This window comes from Lutra lutra, chromosome 2 (genome assembly GCF_902655055.1).
Source record: "Lutra lutra chromosome 2, mLutLut1.2, whole genome shotgun sequence".
In the NCBI taxonomy this organism is placed as follows: Eukaryota; Metazoa; Chordata; class Mammalia; order Carnivora; family Mustelidae; genus Lutra; species Lutra lutra.
In genome coordinates this window covers 52,780,194-52,800,493 of record NC_062279.1, presented here as the reverse complement: position 1 = coordinate 52,800,493, position 20,300 = coordinate 52,780,194, and the positions used below count along the sequence as shown (strand labels likewise).

At 50.1% G+C, this 20,300-nt stretch overlaps 2 protein-coding genes across 2 annotated transcripts; one reads left to right on the top strand and one right to left on the bottom strand.

The window, feature by feature from the left end:
- Positions 1-268: 268 nt before the first annotated feature.
- Positions 269-12,254, bottom strand: LOC125094052 (uncharacterized). The gene is made up of 7 exons (XM_047719809.1): positions 12,215-12,254; positions 11,716-11,853; positions 11,013-11,248; positions 10,811-10,922; positions 4,653-4,776; positions 4,212-4,251; positions 269-3,520 (listed from the first exon to the last, which is right to left on the bottom strand). Exons 1-7 carry the CDS (start codon positions 12,252-12,254, stop codon positions 3,074-3,076), a joined length of 1,137 nt encoding a protein of 378 aa, XP_047575765.1. The 3' UTR covers positions 269-3,073.
- On the top strand, positions 11,653-15,322 carry HAND2 (heart and neural crest derivatives expressed 2). The gene is made up of 2 exons (XM_047717413.1): positions 11,653-13,174; positions 14,549-15,322. The coding sequence occupies exons 1-2, from the start codon at positions 12,620-12,622 to the stop codon at positions 14,645-14,647; spliced, it is 654 nt and encodes a 217-aa protein (XP_047573369.1). The 5' UTR covers positions 11,653-12,619; the 3' UTR covers positions 14,648-15,322.
- The last annotated feature ends 4,978 nt before the right edge of the window (positions 15,323-20,300 follow it).

Here is a 20,300-nt window from a genome sequence, read left to right as displayed (position 1 = left end):
ATTCCTTCTGTTTTCTATTTTTCATCCCCCTCTTCCAGTCATCACTTCATAACTATAGTTAGGAAAAGCACTTGCTCATTTTCCCTGATTTCACATTTGAACAGAACTTCTTTTATTTATTTATTTTTTAAGATTTTATTATTTATTTGACAGAGAGAGAGAGAGAGATCAGATCATAAGTAGGCAGAGAGTCAGGCAGAGGGAAGGGGAAGCAGGCTCCCTGCTGAGCAGAGAGCGCAATGCGGGGCTCCATCCCAAGATCCTGAGATCATGACCTGGTTCAAAGGCAGAGGCTTAACCCACTGAGCCACCCAGGTACCCCCAGAATTTCTTTTAGATGGACCACAATCTCATAGAAAAAACTTCATTTACTGGTAGATTCTGTAAAGGGTAAGCAGTCTGTCCACGGCACTGTCCATTTGTCACCCCCACACAAACAGGGAATCCTATTACCTACAAAGGTATTAAGAAAGTGTCCCCAGCTGAAAGCATTTATCCAATTCCAATTGTTTGGAAGTCTAAAACACTAAGAGTAGTATTGTTCCAGGAGCTACTGTTTAAAACAATGCAATGCCTGTTTAGAGTGAAAAAAAATCAGTACTTGAGAATCTGAGTTGGTTTAAAAAATAATAACTGTGCATCCAAAAAAGAATTATTAAAGAAACATTTATTTGCCAAACACATGTTTTTAATTTTAATAACATTGGCTTACCTAAATAAATATGTAGAACCTAATAATTGTTCTCTATATTTTGATATTTTTGTATATTATTCTATTTTTGTGAGTTTGCAAAGAAGCTGATGAGTAACAATGTTGAAAAAATAAGTATCTGTCAGTACAAAGTTGTTGTGGTTTATAGATACTGCAAAATGCTGTGTGGAAAAAAAAAATCCTGTTAAAAAAGTAGTTGAAAACTGCTCAAATTTTAAGAGAAATGAATGTAGCCATATCCTTATAGGATAATGCCAGATAAAAAGTAACCATGTTCCCTCTACAATTGTGTTTGTTGGCATTTATAGAATAATAATAATGCTTTAAGGTTATTTTCATAGTTGTTCACTTAACATGGGATTAACATCAAAATCTTCATAATTATCTGAGATCACCCATTTGAAAGCAGTGTGGTAAAACATGTTAATGATTAAGACACTAGCAGTTTTAATACTAAACAGATTAACACACATGAAAGTAATATTATAATTTGTGTATTGAATAATATGCCAGACCAATTTTTTTGGTGAAGAGAGAATTCTCATGAAATGGTACCCTTTCTAGCTACTGCTTCCTATTTCTGGAGAGATATACCTAAGTGTGCATGACATATGAACTTGAAATATTATGCTGTGGTTTTGACGTCGCACAGTTTTATGAAACCATTATTTCTGAGGTTTGCTTTAAATAAAACTGAACACCAAAATGTTACAATAGGAATGCGATCCAGAAGAATGAAGCTACAATCCAGGTGGGATTATAAACCGAAAAAAACGTAAAGCTTGAAAGAGATTGCTAATTGACTAGAACGGCTATGAATTTATTTTATGACCACCAGCATACAAATATAGGTCCATCCATATCTTACACATTTTTAAATAATAAAGAAGTATATTTTAATATGTCCCCCCGGGGGGGTCTCACAAAAATATTTCTCTGCCTCAACTTGAAGTCAACATGAGAGGAAAATGAGTAATCATTTATAAGGTAATATGAAATCGTAAAATAATGACCCAAGTCGTGTTCACCTTTCTTGAATCAGTGTGAAAATAACGTTCACATCCTAGACCTAATTATTCCAAAATCCTTGCTGCTTTTTGCGGATGGGAGTTAGGCTGGGGTGTGAAATCTTAGAAACTAAACTGATTGTAACAAATGCAGGTGCCTCCCCCCACCCCACCCCAACCAAGCATGAAGAATGTCTTTTGAAAGACTGTATCTGCTCAGCTGTGCCTGAGAGGGGGAGCTGAGGACGTGGGGATTTAAATCATGTTGTTTCCACTTATGCAGAGAAAATCCATAAAAAGAGATTTATTATCATATTTTCTTTTGGAAATGTATTTGTTTTTGACTTTAAAAGTGCTCCTCAGTACAGAGCAGAGTAAGTATTACAATTTTGTTAAACAGCAGCCAAGATTTAATTGTCTGTGAAATACAAGGCTTAGGACCTGATTTGAGTTCACTACTGCTCTGCCGACACAAACGCGGCTGGCCTGCGCGGTGGCCCCACGCACCCAGCGGCAGGCTCACACAAAAGAGCCGTCCCGCAAAAACTGAGGGAGGGCAGGGGGCCTGCACTCTCCGGCAGGAGCCCATCCAAAGGGCTTGGAGCTTTAGTCTTCCTGCGGCCGATTTAAAGTGACTTTGTATAAAAAGTCAAACAAGAAGCAGAAGCTATGGAAAACCTAACAAATCATGCTAGCAGTTTAACAGCGAGAAAGAAGGGGAGACCTGTCCCCGGTAACAAATACTGAAGAAAAACGTCATGGAGATAGAAGTGAGGGGAAAAGAAGAGAGGAGAAAAGGAGCTGGATACGGACAGGACATCGAGGTCGGCATGTGCATTACACATTTTATTATAACTGCACACATCTCAGGGGCTCGCCAGGGAGCCTGAGAAATCCCTCTCCTTTAACATCACCCGCGCCCTTCGCACGCGGGTTTAGGAAGGGCTCCGCCGCCCGCCTCCCCCTCGCGTCACCTCCTCCAGAGCCGCCCCCCTCCCCCTTCCTCCCGCCAGTGGCTCTGCGGGTCGCTTCCTCCACCCGCGGAGGGTGCAGAGGAGAAAGCGGGCGGCTGCAGATTTGCCCCGGTGGCACCGCTGCCACAAGCCAACCAGTAATTGCAAAACAAACAAGGCTGAAATATTGGATTGGTCTCAATCGTGACAAGATCTACGCTTTTGCCGCCAATTTGTTTGTGCTGCTCTATTTAAAGGCACTTGATTGAGGAAATGTTGAAAATAGCGGTGAGGGTTTCCCTAATGAGACCTCAGGAGGGAAGCGGCGGCCTTCGCCCGCCGCAGTGGGCTCGGGGATGGGTGGGGGGCGGGGGGTGGCGAAGGGGCGGGAAAGGGCGCGGTTAACCCCTTCCTGCCCGCCTCGGGCGAAAAGTCCTCGGACACCAGCTGGGGAAGCTGGGGGTCCATCCCGCCCCGGAGCGGTGACCTCCCCCGACCTGAGCTGCGGGGAACCGGCCTCCTTGGTTGCGGACGCCAAGAGGGGGATGGGGATCAAAAGGATAACTTAACCAGGATGGAGGGGGCGGCCAGCAGCCAACGCAGTGGCCGGAGGGCTGGCGGCCTAAATCCGGGGTGGCGGCTCTGGCCGCGCCCCTTGCTCCCAAACCATCCCAGGGAACCGCTGCAGTCTCGCATCTCACTCTCCGGCGCCCAAGGTCCTGCGAGGCCTGAGGCCCTTGCGGTCTCCCGCGGAGCCCGGGTTGCGCTTGGCTCAGAGCACTGAGGCAAGCGGTGCGTGCCCTCCGCCGCCACCCGGGCCATCGCCGTCGGCCTGGGTCTCCAGCAGGCTGTAAGGGGGGAGGGGGGGACGGAAGAGGCAGGAAGAGAAAATACATAAATATTTATTGAACGCAGCCTGTCTGTCAGGAGTCTTGCTCTCGCGTGCATCTTGATCTCATTTAATCTCTCCTACACACCCTCGAGGTTGGTGTCATTAACCCATTGTTCAGACGAAGAAACTAAGGGTTAGAGACGTGGCCGATCTTGTCCGAGATCAGGCAGCGAGTATTTGGTGCCCGAGAGTTCGCCCTACCCAGAGCTTAGGTTGTCACCGGGAGAGGCCTGGCGCGGGCTGGGTTTTCCATTCTCCGAGCCAAGGCCGGCTGACGCTGACCCATTGCCAGCGGGATCCATCCCGAGGAAGTTTTCGCTGGTTCTCCGGAGGGCTTGGAGATGAAGGTCTGTTACCTAATGAGCCCTCCACCTCCTCTACTAGGTCTAGTCGCTTTCAAAATAAAGAAAACCAATCCAGTTGCAATTGGGGTGTGCGAAATTCACCCGTTTTCTCTAAGCCATACCTTTTACACAAGCTCTCTAATCCCCTACTGGGTAGGTTGATTTGGGGGCTCAAGGAACCCAGAGTCACCAGAGGTTAAAGGTATGTGCCGCCTCTATCAGAGAGAATATGAGGGGGTACACCAGAAAGAGGACTTGATTTGGGGGAGAAAGAAGGTCTATCAGAGAGAAGAAAAGCAATACCTGGAAAGGCTTCCTGGAGGAGGCGGCAGTCAAACTGGGCCTAGAAGAAACAAAGAAGTGTGGATTCTTTAAGAAGAGAGAGAGATGGATTGTTTGCCAGCTTTGCTGGCAAATCAAGGAATGACAGACAGCTGGGGACAATCTGGGAGTCACACTTTCACCACCTGCTGCCATCTCCTGACTGCCCCTCTAACTGGGAGAACTATGGGTTGATCAAGCCCTGAGCCAAAGTTCCAATCTCTTTTAAGATTGAAAATTTAAGACTTGGGGACAGACACCAGCAGCTAGACCTTGACCCTTCCGGAGCCCTGGACTTGAGCCAAAAGCGATTGTCAAAGACAAGGTGGAAACATGGCACTGGGGATGTTCTCACCAGAGTTCTGAACAATGAGAGCCACACAGTGCTGAGCTTTGCTTAGAGGGATCTGCTCAGAGATGTACCTTGGCCAATCTGAAGTCTGTCTTTCTGGAGTCAGGAGCAGATGCAGGCTGGGAAAAGGAAGACCCCCAGAGGGCAGGGGAGGACTGGTTTCAGTTGTACTTCCCTGAGAATGATCTGCACCTTCTGTCAGCAAAGCAAAAAAGCATCAGTCATACGGATTTAGTGAACCATCTAACTGTGTTCTGAATGGAATTCTGCTTTTTTTCCCCCTGTATGCAACCAATTCCTTCTTTTGAAGTTGGATGCTTCACAAGCAGAATGCAATTCCATTTTTTGTTCCTAGAGGTTTTGGCCTGTGTTAACTTAAGTGGGCACTCATACAAGTACTAAATAGAAAGCCATTCTTTTCTGGAAAATAGAACAAAGTAGCGCCTCTCCTATCATGGTACAGATATATAATCTCTAACAACAAATTAGCCTCCTTGTGCTGCGCATTTCCAGCAAGCATCCTGCCTTCTCTGTTTATGTTATAACTTCTTTGCCTGCAATTATTTTTATTTTAATTTTCTGTCACTTTAACAGAAACCAGAGCCTTTTCTTCTAATGTTTTGTACACAACATGTTCATTTTGATAAGATGTTCTTTCCTATCCTCTTTTAGCTTGCCTTTCCTTGTTTAGAGTTCTGTATCAGGAGTTTCTAATATTTCTCCCTCTTTTTTTTTTTTAAAGAACTTGTCCCTGTCTTGCTTTATTTGTTTGTGTGAAATTTAGTTTGAAAGGAGATCAGAGAGAGCAGGAGGGGTTTGTAATAAGAGAATGACCGAATGACCCAAAGGCTGATTATCTATCATTAACTGGAGACTCGGTGTACCCAAATTACCAGGGGGGACCTCAGTCTGCCGGATCCTTACCCAGCCAGAAAGGCAAGTGTGGAATGCACACACTGAAGCAGGCTTGTGGCGTTGCAAATGAAGACCCTCTGCTCACGCATTTTCTTAAGGAGGTTTCCTCCAAAACTCAACTCAGGATCAGTGAACATATTTATTAGAATCTGACATGTTGTACACAGGTAAAACTCTTGCTGAAAGGCGAACTTTAACATTTTTGTAACTAACATTTTTGTGTTGTTTCGTTAGAAGCAAAATTGCAGCTAATTGTCTAAGCTCCAGAGAATATTGAGAAATCAAACCAAGCTGCTTTTGATCTACTCATGCTGCTAAACCTAAGCCTTGTAAAAATCGAGGTTTGCCATTAATATTGACAATAAAAGGGTTTCTTTTTGTTAACCTGAAACCTAACCATCCTGCCTCAAGTCCTGTGTCTAGAAGCAAAGGCCCTAGAATAAAGTAGAAAAGGTTTGGAAGAAATTGCCAGGGCTTTTAAAAAAGGGAAAAGAATCTACACGAATTTGCAAAGGAGGCTTCAGAACAGGACTTCCAAGGAATGTGAGCAACCCCGCAGTTAGAACTGGGAATTCACAGGGGCCTCAAGTCACAAACAAAACCTTCAGTCACTTAAATTTAAGGCTTGTCCAAAGTTTCACATTTTAAGTCGTCATTTGCTTTTGTATTTTATTCTGAACCCCACACTGTATTGCAGACTAGTCAAAGTTAACTACTACTTATTTTCTCATGCACCGTGTATGCAAAATTACAATTACTTCCTCATCAGAATGCTGAATGCTTTCTTTCTGGTTTGGAAGAAAATGTTGTCAGTGTGTATGTAATTTGCTTCAAACAAAGTAGTTAATAGAAATCCTGTGAGATGTATTTTCTCATGCCGCTTTTGCTCTAAGCTCTATCTATATTTTACTGGAAAGTAGGAATGATCAGATCTACCTTACTTCTAAACACCATTATAACAACCTTAATAACATCTCCCAGGTACACATCCTGCTATCTCTAGAGTGGCCCTTTCATGTACATTACCTTTTGTTCTCTTTAGTCTGAATACGTATTTTAGCTTTACAGACTGGCTTGGATACTTGGCAGAGTATCTCGTTCTCCCTCTTCAATGAAAACCCTCCAACAGCACATCTGCCAGCTAATATGAAGATCCAGTCATTGATTATTAGAAGAAAATGCAAATTTCCACTGCTTGTAGTACCAGATATTAAGATTTTTCTTATACTTTGTGCATCTTAAACTTGCGCAATGTGATATGTTAATTATACCTCAATTTCTAAAAAAAAAAATACATTTTTTTCTTAAAAGACTAAAAGATAAACTAGTATCTTATTTTTCAGTTTCTTATTCTTATTCTTTCTTAAGTCTTATTCTTCAGTTTCAGGTTCAATGACAACAGAAACCTCAGAAATCCAAGCATTGCTCAAAGGCAAATTAGAAGGGGGGGGGGTGGAGGGAGAGAGGGAAAAAAGGAAGGTCAGGGAGAAAAGAAAGGGAGAGAAAGGCTAAATGGGGTGAGGAGGGAGGCATCAAGTAAGTCCCAATTTTCTCCCCCTACTTAAGTGTTTCTTCATCAAAGCTGGACTGGGGAAAAAGAAAAAAAAAACTGGACTGATGGAGTCATAAGCAATCAGCCCCTCTATAGTCAATGCAGTTAGATCAGCCCCTCCCTGCCCCCATCTCCACAGATCTGCTCTGGATGGGAAAGAGGGGGGAAGAGGGATCACTCACCAAACACCCCACCCCCATCACAAAATGCAAACGGAAAATGCTCAGAACAAATAAAACCTCCTCAGCGCCCAAGACCACTTTTCCAGTCCTTCATTTTTGAAACAGACATAAGATGTTCAACCAAACTTGAGTCTGCTTTGTAGAAGTGTATGTACTTTGAGCACCACCACATTTCTGGAACCACTGTCACTTGCCCTGTCTCTGGACAACTATTCCCCAAAAGGCAAACCAGAAAGGAAGGGACTACAGACCTTGAGTCTGAAGGAGATCCTTGCCGCCACTCAGACAATGTGCCTTGTTCTATATGTCCTAAAAGTTCTGGGACCAGGGGCGCCTGGGTGGCTCAGTGGGTTAAAGCCTCTGCCTTCGGCTCAGGTCATGGTCTCAGGGTTCTGGGATTGAGCCCCACATGGGGCTCTCTGCTCGGCAGGGAGCCTGCTTCCTCTTTCTCTCTGCCTGCCTCTCTGCCTACTTGTGATCTCTGTCAAACGGATAAATAAAATCTTAAAAAAAAAAAAAAAAAAGTTCTGGGACCAAGTGACTAGCATATAAAATGACTCAGTCCCACCCCAGGACAGACAAAATGCAAAGCTATCAAGGTGTCATAAGAAGCACCTATCTTGGAGCAGGTGGGGGGCTATGGTACACCTTCAGGAACACGTTGCTTTTTCTGCCACCTTCTGGGTTTGACATTCTCTCTGGAGTTCTTAGCAAACATTCTCAGGCTCACCTTATGTAAGAGCATTATAGATATGTACAGGAATGTTCGGTCACTCCTACTTAGTTGGTTAGGAAAATAAGGTAAAACGAGACTTGAAAAACGATGAAGGGAATTGAGCCATAATTCCCGTAAACATAAAATGTGTGTTTATGGCCCTCCGGCCTGGTTCTTTTCAGGTCCAGTTTATTTTGAGTTCTTGTGAGCAAAACACGAGATACAAACTGCCCTTGCCTTTGTAATAATAAATACCTCAAAAAGATCTGTATTTTCCCTAAAAAAAACAGACTGAAGTTTTTAAAAAAAATATATTTAGTTTAAACTAGATTGATTTTAAAAGGAATATCTCACAAGACCAAAATGTTTGCTAGGGAGTGCTCAGCCTCTCCCGTGCGCTTTGAGTCTTTTCCAGAGGAAGGGGTGGGAATGAAGGGAAAGAGCCAAGAGACATGGGTGCAAAATAAATTGTTGAACCCGGATAGGTCTTTTTAGCTGGAGGCAGAGGTCGTGCGCCCTACAGTGGGTATACCACCAACTACAGTGAAGACCGGACATTGAATGAGAGCATTTCTACAACACAGGGCATTGGAAAAAGAGAGGCAAGTTAGTATGCGCTCACCAGGATCCCTCCTACGGGCGCCCAGGGTGGCCTACAGCCTGTATCATCTCAGCTGCTTGGGCCCTTGGAATACTCAGACCAAGTCTCCTTAGGGGGCAGCATACCAGAGTCCACACTAGGACAGTCCCTGGGCTGACAAGGAAGGTGGAAAACTCATCTGCCCCCTTTTCTTTTCCCTCATTCACCATCCACCCCACCCCAGACACACACCCCCAGAAGGCACAGGCCATCTAAACTGGGGGCAAACCAGAGACCGCATCTGCCTCCCAGCCTTCCAAAGCAAAGACTAACCCAGCATCCCACTAGACCTGCAGCAGCAAAATGTACAAAAGAGGACATTGACAGAAAAAAAGGGGACTTCTTTGGCTGTGCATTCAGAGTGGCCTTCGGCCAGTCTGGTCTCTGCCAGTCACCAACTACAGCTGAGGACACGAGAGTTCACCCATTTGTCCCCTGCCTCCAAGCTGCCTTTCTAAGGCTGTAGTCTCAGGGCTTGACTTTCTGAGCCGTACGAAGCCCTAGACCCTCACACAGCAGTGATTAACTGATAATGACACTGTCAGTGAGGACTGATGTTCAAATTAGAATCTTTTATGACTTTTTTCTGTTCCATGTTCTCCATCTCCTTTATCACTTGCCATGAAATCTGGAACCATGAAGAGATTTGCCCATTTTTTGTTTCAATTAAAAGAGCATGAGGAAGATGGAAAGTGGCTAATTCTGATGGCCTCAACACTGAGGCCACTCGCCTCTGGTGGACACAGCCTCCCAGACCCCCACTCAGCCTTCTGCCTGGCGTCTTCTTCCTTTCCATTCCCAAAACCCCCTCTGGGTCTGAAAGCAACCTACCAACTACTTCCCCTGAATTGTTATCTGTTTCCAGCTGGGGTGCAACCGGCTTAACTTTGTCTACCTGCTTCCAAGGCCTAGATGTGCTCTTATAAACAGACTTTTTTTTTTCTTTTTTAAGTATCAAATGTCAGAGGATTGAACTACCAGTATTTACACATTCAGGGGTTGCCTCCCTGGTGAAAATGTAAACAGAACCCCACCACACTACCATATTCTTTCCTTGAAGAACAAGGGCTCTAAAACATTCCACTCGTGCTAAAATCGCAGACCCATCCAAGTTGGGGGTTGAAAGTTCTAGGTCACTATTTTGTTCCATGCCCAAGTGGCACTTTACCAAGAAATACAATTTCAGCTTCTCCCCACACCCTGTTCTCTGCCTTAAGATGCTATGCTGTGGGCATGCAGGGAAACTGACCCCTTGCCTAGGGGACAGATGGGCCCTGAATGGACTCCTGCACTGGGTTTGCGAGCCTATTTTGAGACCCTCTCGGTTCTTTCCCCTCTCCTACCACCCAGCCACCCCAAACCTAAAAACTATTTCTCAGTGCTGCTGCTCAGGGCTGTAGTGGCCCGCGGAGCCGGCTCTGGAACCCTGCTGCAGAGGAGTTGGGTGCCCCCAACAACCCTCCCCGCCCATTCTCACTGACCTTGCCTTCCAACCGCAACTCTGGACCCCGCAGAAAGCGCCCAAGGGCTGAGAAAGGACTGTCTTCACGGAGCCCCTGGGGTAGGTCTCCCTTTGCGGGGTGGGACTCCCTTTGAGACCTGGGGCCTGACCCTGCCTGCTTCCAAACGACAATACCCAAGGTGAAGGCAAGGGTATCCTCTGGGTGAGCCCAGCCAGGGCCAGGGATGAGTCCCAGACCCGCACACCTCGCCCGATCTTCTGTAGTCTCTGCCCTGGGCTTCCTCTAATTTACCGCTAGCAGGGTCCTGGCTGACACTCTTTTCCATACCAGACTCCGTCAGACCCACTCTTCATCTACACATCAGTCTCCCTTCGTGACTCCCAACCAAGCCCCGGGGAAATTCCAGCTCCTGCCACTGTCCATCCCTTGCCCCAACCTCTCTTCCAGCTTTCTCAAAATGCTCACGCCACTTGGGCGCCACAGCCCGGTGCCCTGCGGCCCGGTGACTTACAAATGGAGATCCATTTTCCGTTATAATGCGTTCAAGATCACTAAGGCCAGCAGTCTAAACATCCACGAGCCGTCCTCCGGGTCTGCCTCTTAAACTGCCGTTTAATGGTTCCCCTCCGATAACTAAACCTGCTTTCCACAGATGCCCGCTTTTATGGGAGAGGCAGGAATGCAGAGATATATTTATATGTTTGTTCATAAAAACTGGAAAATAAGCTCTGAACACGCTGTAAAAAATATTCAGTTACTTACCAAACAGGCTAGTTAAACCAGGAGAACACCGATACCGGCCACACCACAAATTCGGGGAATCGAGGTGCCTGCGCTTTGAAATCGCCCAAGGTCGTCGCGGGGGCTGCTGTCCCTGAAGAATATGGAAATAAGGAGTATTTACAATCTACTTGACCGTTGGTCCGGGGGTCTCAACCAGGATCTTCAAAAGCGGCCACGGTACCAGAAGCCACCTCAGACAGCCCCGGCCAGGATTACGTGCTGGGTAAGTAAAGAGACCTCTAGACCGGCATGTCCAGCCTGTGCCCAGGTCAAAGCAGCAGCCTTCCCCGCGCTGCGCCCGCCGCCCGCCGGGCCAGGAGACAGCTCCGGCTCCCAGCAGCCCCTTTGCGGGGGCCCCGCCGAGCTCTGCCTTTGCTACCCACCCCCCACGGCACAAAAATGGCACGAGGCTGCCTGCTTACTTTCTTGCCTCGGATACCTATAAAAACACTTCGAAAAGAGATATATCTGCGTCCCCTCCACCTTTTTTTTTTTTTCCTTAAAGAGAAAAGAAAACGGAGTGATACTATACCTGGTTTGGGATTCTTCAAGATTTGAGACTTGGGGGGAAAAATAATTTAATAGTAAAGCATCTGCTAAACACTTGCATTAACCTCTGGCTGATTAAAAAAAAAAAAAAGTTTTTTTTAACCCTGCCCCCCCCCTCGTTTTAATTATCTCATGGTTATGAAGGGGCAGCCAATCCTGGAAGAGGACTTCGACAATTAGCAACGAGAACATCAAAAAGTTTTATTGCGGAGAGCAAGAGGCACCGCCCCTGCCGCCCCGGGATTGGCGTGAGGAGCCTCTGACGACATATATTAACCCGAGCAGCCCTAAAGATGTAGCTGTACATGGAGATCTTGCTGGGAAAATCCGCTTACTCCCCTCACGGCGTCCAGCCCAGGAGAACCGCCGCGGCTGCCATCCGGGAGCTCCCTCGGCCACCGTGCAGACCCCTCCAAGAAGCCGAGCCACCGCCTTCGCGCTCCGAGGCGCCTGCAGGGCCCCAGATCCTTCCCCTGAAAGGAGGAAAGGATCTGAGAAAATGGATGCACTGAGACCTCTCTGAAAACCCTCCGAGGGAGCCCGAGAGGAGTGAGGACACGTTACTCGCTGCTAAAATCACATTCAAGGACCAAAACAACAACAACCAAAATTTCATTAAAACAATAAGCGCCCAAGAACCCAGATCAGGCTGGTGGGGGGGAGGGGAAGGGGCGGGAAGGGGAGGGTCGCATGGAGGTAGCTTCACAGTGAGCAGTCGACCCCGCCGCCTCCGTGCAGAGCCGGGCCGGCTCTCCCAACCGCGGCTCGGACTCGTCCTGGGACTCCCGAGTTAGCTTCGGTATCAGGATCGCCGCCGCGGTGGAGCCCGGCGACTCCGCAGAGCAGCCTCGCGGGAGCCCCGGCACCTTTGCATGAGCACCAGAGGATTCTGCCTCTCTGCAGCTGCCCGGGAAGCAGGAGCCGGCGCGCGGGCCGAGGAGCAAGGCGGGAGCCAGCGGCGGCGGCGGCGGCCAGGGGCGCACGGTGCCGGGACCAGCTCGCCGCGCCCTATGGGGAGCCGGCGGCCGAAGTGCTGCTGAGGCGGGCCCCGCGGGCCAGGCGGGGGATCCCGGCCCCGGCTGCAGCAGTCCCCTCTGCGGCTGCCGGGCCGGCCCGGGCGCCCGAGGGCTGGGGGGTGGGGGGTGGGGGAGGCCGCCCAGCGCCGAAGCAAGGGCCCCAGCCGAGGGCGCGGCGGGGCTACGCGCACGCTGGGGCGCGTGGAGGGGCGCGGAGGGCGATATGAGTCTGGTGGGGGGCTTCCCCCACCACCCGGTGGTGCACCATGAGGGCTATCCGTTCGCCGCTGCCGCTGCCGCCGCCGCTGCCGCCGCCGCCAGCCGCTGCAGCCACGAGGAGAACCCCTACTTCCATGGCTGGCTCATCGGCCACCCCGAGATGTCGCCCCCCGACTATAGCATGGCCCTGTCCTACAGCCCCGAGTACGCCAGCGGCGCCGCCAGCCTGGACCACTCCCATTACGGGGGGGTGCCGCCGGGCGCCGGGCCCCCGGGCCTAGGGGGGCCGCGCCCGGTGAAGCGCCGGGGCACCGCTAACCGCAAGGAGCGGCGCAGGACTCAGAGCATCAACAGCGCCTTCGCCGAACTGCGCGAGTGTATCCCCAACGTGCCCGCCGACACCAAACTCTCCAAGATCAAGACGCTGCGCCTGGCCACCAGCTACATCGCCTACCTCATGGACCTGCTGGCCAAGGACGACCAGAATGGCGAAGCGGAGGCTTTCAAGGCGGAGATCAAGAAGACAGATGTGAAAGAAGAGAAAAGGAAGAAGGAGCTGGTCAGTACCAAGGGGCAGGGGGCAGAAGGGGTGTGGGGTTCGTGGGACCCGTGCTACCGGACTCTTTCCAATTGGGCTGAGCAATGACATCCCTCGTTCTTTGGCTGCATCCTAAGCCACGGTTGTTTGAATCAGGTTCTGGAAAGGATGGTGTCCCCAAGAAGCTGAGGAGATGGGGGAGGATGTCAGCAGCTACGGAGGAGGAGGTTAAGAGGGATGCTTCGCCCGCTTGATCTTCCCTCCGGGTTATCGCTGTTCCCACCCGCACTTTGGCCGAGCTTTTCGGACTTCGGGGTCCCCACTGATCTTCCGATTGCCCTGACCCAAGTGTTCTATGTCTCTTAGAGCCTTCATTTGGCCTCCAGTCCTCTCTTGCTCTCAGGTGGTTCTAAAATAAATCGCCCAGAAGCGCTAGTTAGCAATTATTTCACTATTGATCCCTATCCCTCTCTGGAGAACCTGGCCACCACTGATTCTAAGAAAGTTTTGTGGTTGTTACTACAATGGTCCGAAGACGTAAAGGTAAACATAAAATCAGTACTTTTAACTTCAGAATGCACCTCCAGTTTCTCTTTGGCCATGAGGTTAAACCGTAACTTCCCAGATTAGTGAACTTTCTGGGTATTTCTTGTTTTATTTGCATGAGCATTTTAAGAGAAACAGTAAATACTAATATGGTCATTGTTATTGTTGTAACAGTAACATGGAACTATAACTGAAAATTAGTTATCTCAAGTTCCTACCAAGTGCCCATAGGTTGGTGGTGGTTGGAGCAGGGCTGTTGCCGTGGAGGGCCTGGAAAATAATACCGTTTGTCTCATTTTTCTTCTTTGGGGCCCGCGGCGCTTTAGTCTGTGCATAATCTACTGACCTTCCGAATAACTAGGGATCTCAGAGGCCTCGGAGGAGAGGTACGGCCGCGTTGGGGGCCGATAGCCCCCAGCCCAGGCCAGGGCAGAGGGAACTTAACCCCATTTTCCCCAGAGCGCGAACCTGGGACTGCCATTGAAAACAGGGAAACCAGATTTAGCGCCCACCCCCGCTCGCGCCCCTACATCTGGAGTCAGAGAAAAAGCCCCCAGCTCCTCCATAAACGACTTGAAAATGGCTGGTTGTTTATAAGCTTGACTATCCGGTAGTTAGCGTTTCAGGCGCGGGGAGGCCTGGCCGGCCAGTAGCTAGGGCTGCGCAAATCTTCATAGCTTTTCTACAGAAGCTAGGACTTGAAAACGTCCCACCCCTAATCTTTTGCTCTCCTTCTCTCACTGTCTCCTTTTCTCGCCGGAAAAGTGCGGGGGGGGGGGGGCGTGGAACCAGGTGTCCCTTCTGAATTTCTCTTTGCACTTTTCTCCCTTTCACCTCTCCTCTGCCCAGAATGAAATCTTGAAAAGCACAGTGAGCAGCAACGACAAGAAAACCAAAGGCCGGACGGGCTGGCCGCAGCACGTCTGGGCCCTGGAGCTCAAGCAGTGAGGAGGAGGAGGAGGAGGAGAGCACGAGTGAGCCAGGGCCCAGGAGCCGGAAGCAGACCCAGGACTCCGGGCAAGCTCTCCAGGCTCCGCTCTGAGGACTTCTTGCATTTGGAATCATCCGGTTTATTTATGTGCAATTTGCCTCCCCTCTCTTTGCCCCCCTTTGAGGCATCCGCTCCCCACCTCCCCCTCCAAAAAAAAAAAAAAAAGTGGATATTTGAAGAAAAGCATTCCATATTTTAATATGAAGAGGACACTCCTGCGCGGTAAGGGATCCCGTCGTCTCATAGATTCTGTGTGTGTGAATGTTCCCTCACGGCTGCGTAGGCACCAGCGTTGCCCCCTCCCCACTTACCCAACCCCTTCCAGATAAAGACAGCAGACAATAGTGTGTATGTGAAGTGTATCTTTAATACTTGGCCTTTGGATATAAATATTCCTGGGGATTATAAAGTTTTATTTCAAAGCAGAAAACGGGGCCGCTAACATTTCCATTGGGGTCGATATCTAGTGCTGTCTTATCATCTGTGGTCGTTCCCTATTCGAAGATGTTTCCAACAGCTACTTGTTTCGTGCACTTCCGTCCTCTAAAACTAAGTGGAATTTAATTAATATTGAAGGTGTAAACATTGTAAGTATTCAATAAACCACTGTGTGTTTTTTTTTTACAAAAAAACCCAATCTTTTAATGGTTGATACCTCAAAAGAGTTTTGAAAACAAAACTGTTATACTTGTTTTCATAATATTTAAAATATTCAGAAGTAAACTAAATTATCATGATTGCCTCTAACTTTGTTTGAAAGAGTCAGTAGTTTGGATCAGTCCTCACCGTGAGCTCCAGCCCCCGCAGGGAAGTGTTCTTGGTGAAAATCCTGCTAAAGGACCTGGATTCTATCGGAGTTCTGTCTTCTTCCTGCCCCTGTCCCTACACGCCTCCCCACCCCCAGTAGGCCCAGGAGTCAGTATTAGGAGGACCTGGGCCAGAGAAATGGCTTGGCAGTTCACTAGAAAGGTGGAAAGGTGTTCTTGTTTTCCAGAAATCAACCGGATGTCATTCTGTGGGGGGCCTTTGGTTTTTGTTTGGGGAATGTGTTTTAGGTGGAGGAGACTTGAGGAAGATCCCAGGAGTTATTGCAGCCACAGGAAATAGTCTATAGTTTTTAATTCAAATGTAGGTCTTTTGTCCAGAAAAAGAAAAAAGAGGAAAAGAGGACTTTTTTGTTTGTAATCTCCATCAGGGGAATTCTCATCGGTGCCGGCCTTGGAGTGGGGGGAGAGCTTTTGGGGGAAAGTCCATGATTAGGTAACAAGGAATTTTACATCAAGTAAGAAATCGCGAACACAACCAAGGATTTAAAGGGGGGTGATGGGGGGGCTAGATTTACAAGGAGCTACAGGGAACTCAATATTAACTGTGCAGTGTCTGAAGTCTTCCCGGCCCCAGGCCAGCCCAGCGAGCGGCTCCCTCCCAGGCTACTAGCCGCTGGGGACTTCACCCCACCTGAGGTTTGGTCTCCTCGAGTCCCAGCACATCCCGAAAGGAAGTCCCGGAGGCCTCCTTTGCCCGTAGTCTTGGCTAGAGCCGGAATCTCTGCTCTAGGAACCAGAGAAACTGAAGTGCTTAAAGGACTCGGCAGGCCAGGGAGGGGGTGGGGAGGAGGGGGAGCGATGGAGTAGAGGGGGTGGGGGAAGAAAGGTGAAATGTATTAAAAAGCGGTTTGTTTCATGGAACGCCACGTATATAAATCTGGTGTTAGGGAGGCTTGCCAGAGGGTTTCCATCTTGGAACCCATCCTCGGGGTGATGTTCGCACCTCGACTCCAGACACAGACCTTCCCCCGATATCCCAGGGTTCCCCAGGGGTTCCCACAGCTCGGGGGTGCCCACACTGAGCCTGCCGCCAGCAGTGGGCAAATTCGCAAGCGCTGGGGGAGAGACGGGCGAGTGGCTCTGCGGGTTTCTTCTGCGGGCAGCTGACAATGCGAGGGCGAGGGGTTAGAACAACTAGGCCAAAGCGATCTGAACTTTCTCCCCTCGGGTCAGGCGGCGCTGGGCCGACGTGGTGGGCACGAGCTGTGTTTACAGATACTTGCCTTTGTTTATAGCACTGGGGGGCGTAGGGAGGCGCGCCCTGACTTTCTATTACTCTTGGGATTCCTGTCGGTTGGACCGAGTGGCTCTCTCCCTTTCCTGCCTCCAAGGGCCTTTTGCATCTTTACTTTAATCCCATCAGGAGAAAGACTTCATATCCCAGCGGTAGAAGAAAACAGTTTACTGAAATAGTAGAGAGAGTGGTGGTGGCAGTGGTGAGGTTTTTCAGCCAGGAACTGAAGAGGAGTAACCGACATCACGCATGTGGGCCTGGGCTTGCCCTCTGTAGCTGGTCTTCTTTACCATCTGGGCCTTAATGCACTCTTGCTGGTCTAATCCTTTTTTGGTTTATTAGACACCAGCAGAGGAGATCCCGAAGAGCCTGGCTGCAACATCGCTTTGGGGCGGCTTGTGGCTACACACGCTTTAAAACCCACGCTGCAGAAATTCGTCCTCTTTGTCTGGCCAGGGCCAGGCTCTGCCCGCCTTCTCTCCTGCCTGTCCGCCAAGCTACTTCTTCTGGCCCAGCAGCACCAGGCCGAGGCCTCAACCACCTCATCGTTCCAACCTGTGTGAAAGCCCAACTGGCCAGACATCCAGCAGACCTGACACTCTAGGGGGCCGGACTCCTAACTGGATGCACACCCTAAGGAGCAAGACACCCCAGATTATGCATCTCTACAGTCACGGGGGACTTCCCAACCTTCCGAACATTCCCAGCCACCCAACATCCCTGCCACAAGTTGTCGGCTCCTGGGAAGTGAGTGGTGTGCTGGGCTGGCATTTCTTCTGAGTTTCCATGCTTACCTCTTCTACACATTTATTTCTCTTTTAACTCCCTTTTTTCTTTGCTCAAAAAAAAAAAAAAGTTTCCAACCTCTTGCCTTGCGGGACCGGCTAAAAGGCCTCTGTTTTAATTGCTCGGATAATGTGGTTGCTGCCATTTTGTTAAAAGCAATCACTCCTGCAGCGAAATCACAAGCTCTCTAGACAGGCCGGAGCCGACAAAAATGCAGGATTTGACGTTAAAAGCTAAATGGGAAGCTGGGGCGGCGGAAGGTAAATTGATGGTAGATCTGGCTGTCAGGGCCCCGGCCCCAGACCGCCGCACAGGCCCAGGGCCTGATAACCCCGAAGCACTGGCGGGGAGAGGGCTTGGCCGCTGTGTGTGTGTGTGTGTGTGTGTGTGTGTGTGTGTGTGTGTGTGTGTTTCCTTCCTACATACCCATTCTCAACTTCTTAGGAAGTAATCTGGAAAGCTCAAGAGAGCGGGACCAAGCACACTCCTTTTCCAGGATTTTCGCCCCCAACTGAAACACTAACGGCAGCTTTAAGAGATTTTTTCAGGTCAAAACTATGAGAAGAATAGAGCAAGATCACTAGGGGTTCTTCCTGCCTTCTAAATCCCGCCCCACCCTCTGGAGGCTTGGTGGGAAGTTCCAGCATCCCAGTGGGCTAGCGAATCTTCCCGGCACCTGCGAAGGGTGGACCTCCTGGCCTAGACTGCCCTTCTCAGGACCAGGTGGCCTAGTCGTCCCTGCGATGAGGTGGGGACAGCGTTGGCGCCAGAAAAGGTAGCAAGTGGGCCTGAGTCGGGGATGGAGGGTGGCGAGATCCCTTCCCCCCTGGCCTGTGCCTCTACTGGCCGCTGCCTGCTACTGGTGAGGATCACAGAGCTGGTATCCCACGTGTTGTTAAAGAAGCGGGAGGGTGAGTTCCCTGCACGCTGATTTCGCTGGAAGGGGTGCCTAGGGTGAGAGTGAGCTCAAAATCAAAGCCACGGGGATCGGCAGGAGGCAGGCTTGTGAGCTACTTCGGAGACTTTAACTTTGCAGAGAGAACCCGAGCCAGTTGGGAGCGCTTGAGTCCTGCGTACAGGGGACAATAAACTGGCCCAAGGCTGCCACAACAGCCAGAACTGCATTTGTACTGCGGGTCTGACAAAGCGCGGGAAACCTCTCCGCTATTCCTGTAGCTTTAAAGAAATGCTGTTTCTAACGCTGCCTGTGCGGCTCGCAATTTTCTCTTCCACAGCCGCCTTGCGTTCTCTCTGCGCGCGAGTCCCACCCACGCGCCTGGATTTTGGAAAAGGAACTGGGTGGTAGGTGCCAAGCCGAGATGATCTGCAAAGGAGGCTTGTGGCGTCCGCCCTCGTAAAGGGCTGAACCTGGACCCTGGGCTCTGTCTTTTCTGGATCTGTTGACCTGAGGGAAAGCCTTCCCTCCACCCAGCCCAAATCCTAGCGTCCAGACCCCTGCATGAAGAAGAGGCACTGACAAATCTCCGCGACGCACTGGACTCCTGGCCTGTCGCAGCCCGCGGATCCCTCGAAGAGAAAGACCTTGCAGACGCCCTCAGACTGGGGCTCGAGGCCCCAGTATCCCCCTTCCTGAGGAAGCTCAGCCGAGCTGTAGGGTTCACGTCTACGGGGTGGCAGTAAGGCGGTAGGAAGGTGGGAGAACGAAGTATTTTAACTGTTTAGAAAGGGCAGGACGAGAGAAGGAGAGGAAACAGTCCGACGTTTCCAGGGGACTGACAGCTCCGAGCGCGCAGCTTTACCATACAGCTTCTACCCCGGCGAGTACTCTCCGCACAGCAACCGTCTGCCGGGCTCAACCTGGCCGCTAACAGCTCAGCGGCTTCGGCCAGTCTAGTGGAAGTTAAAGTGCACTGCGTATCTGACTCACGCGCACAGAAGTTAGACTTCTCTCCCTGTTCTCGCTCCACCCTGCCCAAGTCAGTTTCCTTCGAGGATCGCGTCCCCCGCCTCTCCCCTAAACGTGACCACCCCCCCACACACACACACACATTCCCTTCAAATTCTCCCGGCATTTGGGCCGCTTTGATGATCAGATGGTAGAGCCCTGATTACAAATTTATTCCCGGCCGCTCCGTCCGTCTTTATCTCCGCTATTAGGGACATCTGGGAGTGATTAGCGCCGCGCCCGCGCCCGGCCGCTCTGCCTATCTCGCCGCGGCGGGGCCCGGAGCCTCGCTGACGTCAGGGCAGACGGCTCGGAGCCATCCCAGCCGAGTTGGGTGTAATCGGCGGCCGCGCGGCCAAGTCCTCCCCGGGCCAGGCCGGCAGCTGGAACGCACCGCCTGCTTGCGCGCAGGGACTTTCTAAATATGTATTTTTAGCCCAGAAGACGTTTTTGTTTTTCTTGTTTGAGGTAAGGCGGGGCCGGTTAAAGTTTCTGTCGGCCCCCTCCTCACTTTAAATTTTCCAACTCGCTGCGCCTGGTGCATTCAGCTTGGAAAAGCCTCCCACAGCCGGCCCTGACAGAGCTGCGGGCGCTCCTCTACCCCAGCGCAGGCGTGGGGCTCTCCTACACCAACAGATGCGGCCCTTGCGGCGCAGGGAGAGGGAAGAGAGGCGGCGCTTAGGACTGCCCTTCCCGCACACTCCTTGCCTGGCCCCCACAGCCCTCGGGCAGCAACAGTGGGAGTTTCTGCCTAATGAGATGGCCAGGCAGACGCTTATTACAGAACAGGCCTCTCTTGGAGGCTCTGTCTTGCACCTGCTATTAAAGTCCAATGGACCTAAGGAACGGAGGCGCTA

What these genes read in the sequence shown, in the direction of transcription:
- LOC125094052 (XM_047719809.1), bottom strand. Translation starts at nt 12,254, where the DNA reads ATGCAAAGGTGCCGGGGCTCCCGCGAGGCTGCTCTGCGGA. An exon ending in GCTGTCTGAGGTGGCTTCTG is followed by an intron (nt 10,923 to 11,012) that starts GTACCGTGGCCG and finishes CATATTCTTCAG; the next exon opens with GGACAGCAGCCCCCGCGACG. An exon ending in TGGTTTAACTAGCCTGTTTG is followed by an intron (nt 4,777 to 10,810) that starts GTAAGTAACTGA and finishes CTTTGCTGACAG; the next exon opens with AAGGTGCAGATCATTCTCAG.
- HAND2 (XM_047717413.1), top strand. Translation starts at nt 12,620, where the DNA reads ATGAGTCTGGTGGGGGGCTTCCCCCACCACCCGGTGGTGCACCATGAG. An exon ending in AGAAAAGGAAGAAGGAGCTG is followed by an intron (nt 13,175 to 14,548) that starts GTCAGTACCAAG and finishes TCCTCTGCCCAG; the next exon opens with AATGAAATCTTGAAAAGCAC.